This window comes from Indicator indicator, chromosome 6, assembly GCF_027791375.1.
Source record: "Indicator indicator isolate 239-I01 chromosome 6, UM_Iind_1.1, whole genome shotgun sequence".
Taxonomy (NCBI): domain Eukaryota; kingdom Metazoa; phylum Chordata; class Aves; order Piciformes; family Indicatoridae; genus Indicator; species Indicator indicator.
Genome location: NC_072015.1, coordinates 5,071,524 through 5,086,199, shown reverse-complemented (window position 1 = coordinate 5,086,199; position 14,676 = coordinate 5,071,524). Strand labels below are relative to the sequence as shown.

At 40.9% G+C, this 14,676-nt stretch overlaps 1 protein-coding gene across 1 annotated transcript; it reads right to left on the bottom strand.

Annotated features, from left to right (window-relative positions):
• Positions 1 to 2,726: 2,726 nt before the first annotated feature.
• MC4R (melanocortin 4 receptor) lies at positions 2,727 to 3,722 on the bottom strand. Its single transcript, XM_054381652.1, has one exon. It carries the CDS (start codon positions 3,720 to 3,722, stop codon positions 2,727 to 2,729), a length of 996 nt encoding a protein of 331 aa, XP_054237627.1.
• Positions 3,723 to 14,676: the final 10,954 nt, after the last annotated feature.

Below are 14,676 nucleotides of genomic sequence, written 5' to 3'. Positions count from 1 at the left end.
TTGTTCTTGTGCCGCTTTCCACTGGACCTTCTCTGTATCTGTGGACTACAAAGGGAATATCTGGAGTCCAATATCATAATTTGAGTTGTTGCCTGGAGTTGTTTGAGGTTGTGCTTGAATGAATTGGCTAGATGGACTCCTGGTGGTCATGGCAAAGGACTTGCCCTTGTGCTTACTCAACTTTTCCATCAGGATTCTCAGAATTACTGAGTAGAAATGGAAATGTTGATGTAGCTTCAGCAGCTTTGCTGTTTTTGCTTTCTGGCAGGCGTCAAGTACAGACTTGAGGCGTGTGGATGTGGCACCTTTGGTCATGGTTTAATGGCCATGGTGGTCTTGAGCTGATCATTGGACTTGATGATCTTCAAGGTCTTTTCCAACCAAAACAATTCTGTGATAATTTACAGTCCTAATATAACTAAAGAAAGTGAGGCAAAACAAGAGATCAAGTGAGACTTGTGTCTTGTTCAAAGTGGCATCAGCAATTTCTTGCATTATTGCCAGTGCATTTTTGCATAGCTAGCATCATGTCTTGTGGGAGAGGGAAAGGTCTTTCATAAAGTCCATCAGACTTTTGGGCAGCCTATTCATTTACATCTTTTTCTTTTACTTTTTCTGTTTCGTTTTTCCTTTAAGCTTTACTCTTCCTGCTTTGACATTTTTTATTCTCTACCTAGTAGAACCAGGTAGGGATGTATTATTGAAATGTCTATTGTTCCCTCCTGAAGAAAATGAGTTGATGTAGTAGATATTTTTCAACATCTTCCATGCTGCAACCATTACGATGTGGCAATATTATTTACTAAAGCCGAGAGAAGGTAACAAGGATGTGTTGCAAGCAGTGTGGTGGATGGAGTGACACAAGTGAAAGAATAGGGCTGTAAGAGACCAGATTTCTCTGCTGCTGGTCTATGAAGGGACTTTGATGCACAAAGTTGAATGACTTTCTTACTCTCCTTGTAGATAAATTGAAGTTAAAAATACCGAGAACCACTTTAAGTCCTTCATGCTCTTTGACAAAGGACCAAATGTTGTCACAGTTTTACAATATCCTGAAAAGGTACCCACAGCTGAAAGACAAGCTTCTGTCTGGAGAGCCAGGTAGCAAACATTAGGCTGTCATGAATAGCTTTTCATTGTATGTCTGTCTTTAATGAGGGAACAAGCAGCTGGAGGTAACAAGACATTTGCAAGAAAATTAATAGAACTGCTCATCCAGATAAGTCACTAATCATCTTGGCAGGCATCCAAGATTAAAACCTAAATTGTTCTTTACATTTAATTTTAGTTTTTAAAAGCAGATCTTTCCAGGTCTTGTACCAGTTTCCACCGTTTTTAATATTTTCTGGGAATAAGTAAATTAAATTTTCTGTGCCTTTACATACAAGCTGAGGTGTTAAGGGACATCTTCATGGAATCCTGTGTACTCATATTTACACTGGAAATACCTCTAAAGGTGCTAAAATGAGAGAACTGAGGTCCCTATTATATTCTGTGGGGAAGGAGTGGTGCTTTAGCATGAAACTAAGAACACATCAAATAGATGCCTGAAAAGGTGAACTGACTCGAAACAGCAGTAACACACAGGACTGCCAGATACAGAACATGGATTTACAGCCTTGTCAGCCAGCACCCCTTCCATGGGATAGGATTGTCCCAATACAACTAATATACTCCACACTATCATCTGAGTTATTCAGGCCAAATCAACACATGCCTTGACATTTCTGTGAGAATCCTGGAAGTGAATTCCATCTGCTAAAAACACACTTGAGAACAGAGGGCACCTTTTTTCTAACAAGGATAGATTTTCTTCTAAAGCACAGAGTCCTTGTTACCCTGAGCACCTTAGAAAAGGAAGGACTGAATACTCACACTGAAATTCCCTTTTCATCTTTATAAGTAAATTCCTCAGTGAGTCTTTACCTTGGTGATGGCAATGTCAATGTTAATACTGTACCTGCTTCATGTCTGAACAGAGGGTGCTAGTCTACCTGGATGCCAGTCTAGCATATCCAGGGCTAAGTGATGCTCTAGGGAGTAATTTCAACTTTACAAAAAGATACTTTCAGACATATATTAATTATCATCTTGAAAAAAAAAGCATCACAAACCAAAAGCCCATGCATTGATTGTCTGCATAGCAGGCATTTGAAAAATCTTGTTGTAAGCTATAACTGTAACAAAGAACAGAATTGCTGCTGCTTATGGAGTAGAAGGGAACGAGCTCAAAATTATGAATAGAAATCATCGGTTGCAGTAACTTTTATGAAAAATCTGCTAATTCCAGAAAACCTCTAATCCAGCAACAGAGAAGTATATGCTCTGTTTTAAGCAGTATATAATTTAATGGATATCTAGAATTATTTGAGCAGAATAAGGAACAGTATCAGACAATATGTACTGTAAGTCAAGCAAGTTATTTATTTTGTCAGCAGTTGGAACATAGAGCTGCTCATGTTTGTTGGTATTTCACGTTCATCATTACATTTATTTGCTTACTTACAAATGAAGTGCTCCTTCTCTTTCCAGCCAAATAAATTACAAAGTAGATAACACAAACATTAAACAAAAATATGAATTGCACAGGAATGGGAAACAAGGATGAGAGGCAGGGGATTCAGAAAGAATTGCTCTATCTTAATGATTTAAGCCAAGAGAAAGAGAATCTGAAGGCTCGGAAGTTTGTACTGCATGTTGTATATACAGCAACATATCCACGCTGTTTAATATTTACCAGGCAGATCACAAAGCCCTCGCAGGCTGCAGCAGCAGATAATCTCCTTGAATGTTTTCCTGAGCTCCTGACTCCGGAATGCATAGATAAGTGGATCGATGATGGAATTGCACATGATGAGGATGAGGTAGAAATTAAAGTGGGACATGAAGCACACGCAGTAAGGGTTGTAGGGGCAGGAGATGTAGAAAATCAGATGCAGGAAAAACGGAGCCCAGCACACAACAAAAACTCCAATCAAAATGGTGAGAGTGATGGCCCCTTTCATGTTGGCCCCTTGGCGAATAGGGCCAGTCCCAGGAAGAACAGCAATCTTTTTGATGTGCATCCGTGCCATCATAAACATATGGACATAGAGGGATGCCATGAGAATGAGCATAGTGAAGAACATGCTAATGAGACAGATGATGACAACACTACTGTCAGAGTAAATGATGAACAAAATGCCTGAGACTGTGCAAGCAGCCCAAATGCATGTGATGATGACCCCTACACGCTTCACCGTCATGATATTATGGTACTGGAGGGCGTAAAAGATAGTAAAATACCTGTCCACTGCTATTGAGAGCAGACTGCAAATTGATGCAAGCAAGGAACTGCAAATCACTGAGTCAATGACATTGTCAATGTTTATGGTAAAGCTCTGTGCATCTGTGTCTGTATTGTTTAGCAGCGTGATGACAATTGTTTCTGATCCATTAGATACACTCACTAGCATATCAGCCACTGCCAAGCTACAGATGAAGAAGTACATGGGTGAATGGAGATTCTTGTTCTTGGCTATTGCCACAATGACCAAGATGTTCTCCAGCAAGCTGATGATTCCCAAAGTCACAAACACTTCAGGGGATACAAAGAGTTGCTCATAGCAGCCTCCTGAGGAGTGGCCCTTTGCACTGGGCTCACTGGCACCTCCATGCAGTCCATAGCTGTGGTTCCAGAAATGGAGAGGCTGGAGTGTCCCACGGTGCTGGGTGAAATTCATCTTATGGAGATTCCCTTCCAGCTTCCTGCTTTTAAAACTCCTGTCCCTTTTGCATTCCTTCGAAAACCTTCTTTTGCTTTTCAGCTTGGGAAGAAAAGGAAAATAAGCCAGCACCGAGGCAGGCAGCAGAATACTTTGACTGCTGTTACAAAGTAAGGTTTCAAACTCAGAAATACTGGTTTACTCTCTCACAGATGCAGTTTCTGATCATCATCACATTTACCTTGGTGATCTATGTCACAGAGTCCAAACAATCTCTACATTTGCATCACATTCTCCCCTATGGTCAGCTCCTGTTTAGTTCACTCGTATGCTGCAAGGCTTTTTTGTTCCATTAAGAGAAGCAAACATTAAATACCCAAGGGACTGATGCAGAGCAGAAACTAATTTCAAACTGCAAGCACTGGTCTGGCTGTCAGACAGTGCATGCTGGCTGCCTGCTTTATGGTGTGTGGAGGAGACAAACATTCAGGGCACTCTCCGCCTCTGCTTCGCCTTCCAGCCAATGGGGTTCAGGAGCCGCAGAAAGTCGGGGGACTGCTGTTTCCGAGCCTCTCTGAAACATCGCACAGCACGGTAGATGCAGATGCAGCAGGAGCTACCAGTAGCTACAGGAAAGCAGATGGGCTACCACAGATTTTTCTTTCTTTAACTTCTCAGTATAGTATTTTAATACTGATTTTTAACCAGCAATCTTACAAAACTGTACTAGCAGTCTCACAGAATTCCTGCAGCTGAACTGATGGCTTTTAATTTTTTCAGACTGATTTATTGTGATTTACTCTTGCCCCTTGTGTGGCATAAAGTTGCTCTGACTTGTATATGTGGTAAAATAGGAAAAAGACAAGGAAGCAAGAGAATACTTCTTGGTTCTTTCTCCCTGATTTCCTTTGCATTGCTAACTTTTCTGTGCTTTATTTGTCCATTTGCAAGATTTGTGTTCTTGCAAGGTTGCATCATAATCTCTAAGCTTCTTATAGTTTGTAAATAATTGAGACTATCTAAGGACAAAAAAACAGAACAAGGAGACAAAATCACAAAAGGCTTAATAAATTGTCCTAAAGAAAGTAGATTTTTTTTCTCAGGTAATAACCTTCTTTATCTTATTTCCAGGAGGAAAAGATGATAGCATTGATTCCTGTTGCCATCAGGAACTAGAATGTTGGGCATAAAAAGTCAGTATTTAGAAAAGATGAAGGAAAACACAATACAATAGTACTGTATTGGCTCATATAATAGTAATGACAAAAAAGTATCAATAAAATCTCCTAAACACCCATCTGGAATGATGTTCCTGTGCTTACCTGGCATTAGCTGTATGCCAGCTTGTGTGCAGTCTGCCAGGGAAAGCCCTTGAGAAGAGGAAACAAATGCCAAATGAATATGAAGAGACAGGGACAAAAGTAGTTTTTCTGTTTCCTCTTCAAGCCAATATTGTAATTGCAATATTCACAACAAATATACTAAGCAAAGCCTAAAATACAAGTGGATTTTAAAGCTCTTGAAGCTACAGGGAAGTCAGTCACTACACCTGAAATTAGTATTTGAAGGGAAGTTGTTTGAATTAACATTTCCAGTCAACTACTGGAAAGGCTATGGAGTTGTTCATATCTGATGGAAGAGTCTATTTTCTTCAGCATCTCAAACTTTTTCATCTTCTGTGCATTAGCTAGTTTTAAAACACACAGCTGTAAAGAGATACAGGAATATAGCAGGAGTGTGGAAGCACAGCTGTCTGTGTTCAATACCCTAGCCACGGGGTGAAGCACGATTTTACTTTCACATTTGGATATGCTATAGATCTATGGTTATAAAGACCTATAGAAGAATAAAAGCCTCTGCCAATTATTTCTGGGCCTCTCCCCAGACAGATTGTTTCATATAGTTGAAACACAAACACCTAAGACAAACCAAATAACCTGCAGCACAGGAAACACACATTTATCAGTCTGGAAAACATCACTCACCAGCAGCATCCTTACAATAAAAGAATAACTTGCTGCTGAGAGGATGAGATTTATTTTCTTATCAAGATACAATGCAAGCCAGGATTCAAAAGAATTTATTATCTAGTTACTGATCCCTGGGCCAGTGTACACAAATTCCTGCCACAGACAGGACTTGCATAGCTAACCCTCAAGGACATAGCTACAATGTAAGAGCAGTGAGAAAACTGATATCAAGACTGGTGTGGGAAAGGCAGCATCTCTCAGATGAGGGATTTTTCTACACGTGCAGCCAGAAATACAGAATTAAGTTATCCCAGGGAAGAAGCTAGTCAGCATCCATTCCTTCAACACCCCACCCCATGCTGGAAGTACCCATGGCACAGGCATCTGCCCCTTCTAGGTGGAGCTAGAGTAGGAGAGGCTGACAAGAACAAAGAGAAACTGCCCTGTTTACATCACTTGTCTGTGTGTCTATCCTTCTTCTGGCTCCTCCCTTTCTCTGCACATTTCCTCTCTTCTCATTCCCATTTATCTTTCCATTTACCATCTCTCTTCACCCAGAAGCTATACAGGCAATGCTTGATTTTTCTCTGGACTTGGTCATTAATGTGACTGGCTATAACCAAGGATGCTCCTCTCTCACCCACAGGTGTCACTCACCTCAAAATTTCTATTTACACTCTGCATTCTTGGAGCAAGGTTGTGTTGGTGTGTTAGCCATACATATTTGTGGGATGACTGAAAGCAGAAGACTTATGGTAGCTTAATAACTCAGATGAAGCACCAAAGAGGTGATATACTATCTGCCTGCTCTAATTAGAAAATAAAACAAGTTATATGAATATCTTTTCAGATGACAGAAGATATATGCACATCTAAATACTCCTACAGTAGAAGATGGATACATTCCTCTGGCTCCCACTTAACAAAACCAAAACTCTAATGCCTGAAAATGTGTCAGTATCTCATATTTTTAAAGTCATAGTTAAAAGGAGCACTGCCTAATATAAATTGTGTGAACAGTTTCTTAAATTTTGAAGATCAAAGCTGAGCTAGTATTTCTTTCAAAAGCACCATGGAAAAACAGCCATGGCTGCAGAGAACTATAAACTGATAACAGTGATATACTAATATGAGCTGCAGCTCTTAAGAGAAATAAAACACCAATGAAATTTTTATACCAGCCTCTCCATTTAACATGATGAGGAATCACATCCTCCTACACAATTCCCCCATGTCATGTGTTCTGTTTCCACCTACTCTCTGATGGCCACCTTCCAGATAAGGTTGCAGTCATCTCCACCTCTCAGCATTTTGAAGTGCTGAATTATCCTCTGACAGGTGCTTTTGAAAGTCAGAAGAAAGCACTCACTGGAATCAATAATAAGCAGATAAAATCCTGATACAAGAGCACAGTCATGAACAGACTGTATAGGTCCACTGTGGGAGAAAAAGAAAAGTAGAGGGAGTTAGCAGAGGCAATTCCCTGCTCAGAGGCAGGGTCTGCAATTTCTTTGAATCCCACATCCACGTTGGTCAAGCACAGAGATATTTACCACTTCAATAGCTCTCAGTGGAAACAAAGAAGATGTTGTGAGAAGTTGGGTAGAAAGAGGAGCCAAAGAAGCAGATTATTAACACTTAATCAGTCCCTCAAATTTGTGCAAATGTTCCAGGCCTGTGCAAAGGGCACTGCTACATTTACATGGGACAAGCATAATTGAAATAAGGTTTTGATACATGTACTTAGATCCAGTGTTTCAGTTCATTCAAAACCTGACTGGGATTGAGTTAATTTTCATCCTAGTAGGTGGTATAGAGCTCTGTGTGTGTGGTTTAGGATGATAACACATTGATGTTCTAGTCATTACTAAGTAATGTTTACACTAAGTCAAGGAATTTTCAGCTTCACACACCATCCCATCAGCAAGTAGGCTGGGGGGTACAAGAAGCTGGGAGCAGACACAGACAGGACACTGACCCAACCTGGCCAAAGGGATATTCCATACTGTATGACATCACATAAACGTGAGGGAGAGCTGGCTCAAGAACTGGCCGGGGGTTGGTTGGTGAGCAATTGCATTGTGCATCCCTTGTTTTGAATATTCTTTTACCTTTATGATTATTTTTTCCTTCTTTTTTCTGTCCTATTAATTGTCTTAATCTTAAGCCAAAAATTTTACTTTCCCCTGCTCCCCCCCATTTCTCTTCCCTATCTCATTACCATTATTATTCCTCCTGTTGTTCCTTTGATGTTTGCAGCAAACTCTGCTTATCTCAACCCATGAGGTTTCACGTTTTGCTCCAAATTTCTTCTTCCCATTCTACCAGAGGGAGAGGCTGGGGAGAGCAGTTGTGTGAGCAGCTTCATGGGGCTCAGCTTCCATCTGGGCCTAAACCATGACAACCTGCACCATATCTTTATACACAGCAAAGGCAAGTTCCATTTAACACTCAAAATACTCACAAAAAAATGGTTCAAATAATGCAACATATTTTTCCATCCTAGTCACAAATATTACTGGAAGAAGCATTTCTTTGACAGTTTCATCTACAGTAAATTAGCAGTGAGCAATACAGAGATACTTGTTTGGCCTTGTATTTAGACTGGCAGAGATATCAATACAGACCTGACTACCTATTGGAAGCAAAAAAAAAAAAAAAAATAACAGTGGAAAACCACAAACCAATACAGTTGATAAACACCAGGACCAGAGCAGACACAGGCTGGATGGTGGTCCAGTGGTCTATGTTGCCATGGCTCTGGGGAGGAACAAGGAAAAAAAGGCAAGGTGGGGCAGCAAGGAGGCCCTGTAGTCTAACAGAACAATGACTTGTCTGCACTCCCACCCCCACACTCTGCATGATAGTAGATAATGAGGAATAATTATTACCCTGCTTTGTACCTGAGGAATGAGAATTTGACACCAATCAGTAGGGACAGGGGAGAGGGTTTGTCCTCTTGCCCCCTGAAGGGATGACTTTTGGTAAGAGTTGCAACCTTGACTACACCAATTGCTTCCCTGGGAGATCAAGCTTGTGTTTGCAAGTATACTTTAGAGCTACAGAGCTATTCTGCAGTTTAGTTTCTCACTGGCACTCTTAAAGAGTCTATCCACATTGCATATGAAGAAACTGTACAATTCCAGCACCTCACTGCTGCCTTAGAATGCAGCCAGACCTACAGTAGGCAGGCTGTTTGTGCATCTGGCATCAGGCCTATAGTCACAGCAATAATTAGCATATCTAGTAAGAGATAAGTAGCCTATGAAGAGAGAAGTCCAGCCCTAGCTCCTGTAATCTCTGAGACCAGCTAGAACACAAGGAGATTCATGTTTTACCAAATTCATTAATCTTTCACCAGACTCATCCACCACTGAATGCAACACTTCAGATGCTACACTAAGATATGTAAGAATGCAGAGGAGAACTGGCATTGGATTTGGATAAAGTAAAGGTGTCTGTTGTAGACAGCAAAGAAAATCATGAGATAGAAGGTCATTAGCAGTGCAGTACAGAACTTGAGATGTCTTAGTGTAATGCTGCTTCACAGAAGAAAAACCCAAGCCCAACTGTAGACCCAATAAATTATTACTCTTTGGTTTTGTACAAATGGCTTCAAAGAAGCAATGAATACTTACAGGGTGTGGTGGGTTGAGACCAACCCCTCAACATATTTTTTGAGACTTACCTGCAAAATAAATCACCAGACTAGCTCAGTTGGTTTGAAAGCAGAATGGAGCTATACTTACAAAGCAAGCAAAAACCTAGAAAATACAAAATGCAACGAATATGTACTATATATATACACACATATATTTACAATGTAGAAACAATTCAAGGATCCCCTTGAATTTTTCCCAGATCCCTCTGGACAGGGAAAAACAGATAGCTTCCCCTCCCTCCCCCCTGTACAGGGAAAAGAGAGAGAAAGCAGTTAGAATGGCCCACTGTTACTCAGCCAAAACAAGGAACGCAGCCAAGGTCAGCAAAGCCCAAGCCAAAGCACCAGCCAGTAGAAGACAGAGTGAAGAAGTGAAAAGAGACACAAATGTTTATGCAGCTTTTACCTTTATTAGCAAAGCCAATGGAGTGATGTAGACAAATCAGATGTTATTGTTTTGCATCCAATGGTAATTTATTTACCTTTTTACTCAAAGGTGTCCAGAAAGTTCCTATTCTTGTTTTTGCAGTTAGGAACTAGGCCGAAGTTCCACCTTCAAACCATAACAGAGTGTCTTAGTCACAAATAAATTTGTAGTCATGCTTCTATTAAAAGTCACAGTAATGTTGGTTGAATTTGAATTCTAGAAGCCATCTCATCCATCTTCTGCTTTGAATGGGATTCCCAGCAATATTAGATTCGATTAACTGTAGATTTGTCTAGCCAAGTGTTAAAAACTTCCAAGAATGGAGCTACTGCAGCCTCCCTGGAGAACATTCTTGTGTTCTGCACTGCTCGTCGAGTTAAAACATTGTTCCTAATCTGGACCTCCCCAGACTACATGCACTACAAAAGAGACAGAGGGAGCTGACTGGTAAAGGTTGTTGAAGAGGAAGTTAGGGGGTGATCTAACAGCATATGGATCTAATCTAATGGCTAATGAAAGAGAAGGAACAAAGGTTATAGGCCAAGCTCCTCTTGGTAGTGCCAGCAAATATAACAAGAAGCAGCAGTCACAGATTGTGGCTTGGGTGGGTAGCCTCAGTTCCTACCCATCATGACAGCCCTTTGATGAATCAGTTTCAGTTTCTCCACATCCCTCTTAAACTGCAGGGGCCCAAAGTTGAACACTGTTCTGGGTGCACCCTCATCCATGCCAATCTGTCAGCTGTGCTTCTCCTAACACAGCTGAGTGCCTGCTTTGCCCCATTTGCAATGATAAGTGCACTTTTGGCTCATATTCAGGTTGACATTCAACATAAATTCTTAGCTGTCCTCTTCAGTGAAGCTGCTACTCAGGCAGTCAATGCTATTCCACCCCAGGAAAAGAGCTTTATATTTCTTGTTCACCTTCATAAACTTTCTTCTGGCCCAATATTCATGTGTCCCAACATCCCACTGCATCAAATCTGTGCTGTTCAGTACATGATGCATTCTGTATTAACACCCCTGTTAGTGATGGAGATATGAAACAATGATTCCCAGTAAAGACCCCAGGGTACTCCATTTGTTCCCAGCTATCATCTGTACTGTTGTCCAGTGTTCAGTACTGATCACTACTTTTTGACATGATCAGTCCAAGCAGTTTTCAACCTCCTTGTGACATACAAATGAAGACATGGGTCAGTGGAAAACTGGTTGTTGTGGTAGGGCCAAACGGGCCCAGCACAAACCCAGACAGGTCCTGAGGTGTCTAGATATGGTCCCCCTCTCCTCCCCTCCCTCCTTCAGGAGTTGGGGTAACGTGGGAAAAGGGACAAAAGAACAGGCCCCAACATGTCTGGGTAAACAAGCCTCCTTTGGGGGTAGGAGCACATATGCTGGCCACTGCTCCTCCCAGACCAGGACTATGTTTCTGCCTTTTCTGGCCACAGCCTGGCAGAGTCCCATTTCATTGGGTAACTGTTTGCTGGCATCGGTTGCCCTACTGGCCCAATTGAATCTCAGGCAAGTGATAAATACATGCTGATTTGTATTCGCCTTGCCTTGCCTGCTTGGACCTGCCTTGCCTGAATTGCCTTGCCTGGACTGCCTTGCCTCAAGTTGCCTGGTCCAAGACGTGAGATAGAAGCCCTGAGCCCTACTCACTGCAAGCTTGAGAGGAGCCTTAGGATCCAAGCCTTGCTCCCCCTTGCAACTAGAATTCGTGCCATGCCTCAGTTTACTGAGGAAGCACAAGAGTCCTTTGTGAGAATGCATCATACCACCCGCTGCCCTGCTGAAGCCAGATCAGCCCTGAGACCACATGGCAGCCTTACAGCCTTGATGGCTAATATACAGCAGCAGCACTCCCCTATTTGGGTGGAACTCTCCATGAGTAATTAATTAATTGCCTCCTTGGCTTATTGAGTCTCCCCACCGTGGTCGAGTGCCATTTTGCACCGGGGGATTCTCTCTTTCTGTTATCCCTTCTGGTTTGCTTAAAATTGTTATATTGTACATTCCCAAATATTGTACATTCCCCCTGTAAATATATATTCCAGCCCTACACCAAACCCATTGGAAACTTTTTTGGCAATTTTTCATATTAAAAAAAGTTATTGATATTTTAATTAATCTTCATATTTGCTATATTAATTTTAATAAATTCATAAATTATATAACACTGGTCTACTACTTTTCATCTAGCCTTTTATTTTGGAGTGTTAATTGCCTTGTTATCTTTTAAACTTACTTTGAACCTTTCTCACTTGAAGTGAAAGCACTTTTTAAGTCAAGTAGCTTCAGTGTTGAGAGCAGGTATCTCTGCATCTCCCCCCTTTTCCTCGTGTCTGTGTATTCTGCTACTAACTCATACATTTGCACTTACTTGAAGATAATGTAAATATGCAGAGGCAGAATGTTTTCTATTAAAATGGCATGAGAAGCACGGAGGCTTTAAGCGTGCAGCCATTTAAATTTGATCTCATTTCTATTTTAAGCAGTTGTTGTTATGATCATAGAGATTATTAATTTGCAGTCAATGCAGAAATCTCTATCCTTGTCCTAGTCTTTTCTACCCCATTCCCTATCTCCCAAGTAATCAATTCTTCAGACTCAGCTGAAGAACTTTATTAAATGACTCCACAGTCCCCATAGTGTTAATATCCCTCTCCAAAAGACATACAGCAGCATGTAGTAATCTTGAATTTGCGACTTCCTTGGTTTGATCTATGCCAAAAAAATTAAGATGCTAATCTGGCCTGTTCCTTCATTTATGATCTTTGTATACAAATAGAGCAGAGGAAATTCTTCTAATAACCAAATGCTCTTCTTCACTGCCTGTATGGTACTGAACAGAGCAGTCTTCACCACTACCCTCACTGTAGATAACTAGATCCTTTTATATCATGTTTAGAATAATCTTCACTTTCCCTGTTTATTGTATCCAGTTTTTTACCATAATGATATTCAGTGTTTTTCTGTGTGAGAGTTGCAGTAGCATTTCATTCTAGCAGAAAAATGATCTACTCAGTCCAGCTAACTGTGAAAGCTTAAAAAATGGTATGTCTCATTGTAGTTGAATGAGAAATAGAGAACCAAGGCAGAAAAATGGAAATATAGTGACAGCCCAAAGTTTCATTGCAGCAAAAAGAACAGTTTTGGATGATACCAAATCACTTCAACTGAGTTTTTCAGAAGAGTCCTCAAGTAGGATATAACATAGTTAATGAGACAAGAAGTTACTAACTAGCTTGAATTTTCTCTTTGTGTTCTCACTTCTGAAAGTAATTGTTGTTAATCCAATGGAAAAGTCATGTGGCCACTTCTTCAACTCATACTGTAAGGTGACTCGTGCTACTTGTGCAAAAAGCTTAGCAGGTTTGAAATACCTTGATTAGGCATCTCTGTCGATCAGAATGATTTATTATCTGAAATAAGGAAGATAGCAGCAGCTGTGGTCAGAGATTTGGCTCCAATGTGTGTGCCATTCTACAGCACAGAATGGAACATGCTCTAAAAAGCTTATGCTTGCAGAGTTCTGGGGGCAAAACCCCTTTCGTGATGCAGGTGTTGGGGGCATTGACATCTGGTTAGATCTGAACATGTCTGATAAAATAAGGAATACTAATCCTACACAAAGCATAGCCTGATAGCAAATTGATGCAGGGAAAAAGTATATTAAGGAAGTACAGACTATGTATTCCAAAATAAACTCCAAACAATCCACTATTTAGTAATTTGGTATTGGGACTTTACACCCCCAGTGGTTTACAGTTACTAGAGCTATGTTTGCATAAGGACATAAGGAAAAACATTTGCACTGTGAGGGTGACAGAGCACTGGAACAGGCTGCCCAGAGAGGTTGTGAAGTGTTCTTTCTGGAGACATTCATAACTCTCCGAGACAGATTCCTGTGTTACGTACTCTAGGTGATCCTGCTCCGGCAGGGGGGTTAGACTGGATGATCTTTCAAGGTCCCCTCCAACCCCTAACATTCTGTGATTCTGTGATCCAGCTGATTAGTGTTAAATGTCTCTGGTTATACACAAATTCCTTGTTTTGTTTCACTAATACCTTGATTCTTGGATTATGCATTTTGTGCATGTAACAAGTTCACAAATTATTAGGCTACTGCTGTTACCATGACATAATTTCTTTAGTACCTTTACAGAGAGATTTGTGTGCTTAGTAGCCACTGTTCAAGATGTGTTGATTTATATCTGGAGGGACTTACATATACACAGTTCCTGAATGTTCTGACCATACAGAGACATATATAAAAATACTTACTTCTATCTCAGTGCATGGTGCAGTTGTACTCTGTTGCCCTGTGTTCTCCCATGTAATTCCATGTACAACAGGTAAGAGCTGCTCCTCAAGACAGCTCAAAAGCAGTATAAGCTCAATTAACAGAGGTAGTCTCCAATTGTGTAGCTGCACAGTGGACTTGAATGATTCCCTTCATTTTGATTGCCCCTCAAAGTACTCTTGCTTTTAGCAGAGATATTGGATAAATCCTGGACAGAGCCTGCCAATTCAGCGGGAGTGCTTAACTTCCTTGTGAACTGTTTTCCTCCACAGGAATTAAATTACTAATTGTAAGGGCTTGTGGTGATAGGACAAGAGTGAATGGATTGAAGCTTGAGGAGGATAGATTTAGACTGGATATTAGAAAGAAATTCTATATAATAAGGGTGGTGAGACACTGGAACATGTTGCCCAGGGAGGTCCTGGTTGCCCCTTCCCTGGAGCTGTACAAGGCCAGGATGGATGAGGCCTTGAGAAGTCTTGTCTAGCAGAGGGTGTCCCTGGCAATGCCAGGGATGTTGGAACTAGATGAATTTCAAGGTCCCTTGCCACCCAAATCATTCTATGAATCTATAAACTCGAAATACTGGAGTCATACTCTGGTGCATGA

Bases quoted from the DNA above. Each gene is read 5' to 3' on its own strand.
- MC4R (XM_054381652.1), bottom strand. From the start codon at position 3,722: ATGAATTTCACCCAGCACCGTGGGACACTCCAGCCTCTCCATTTCTGG.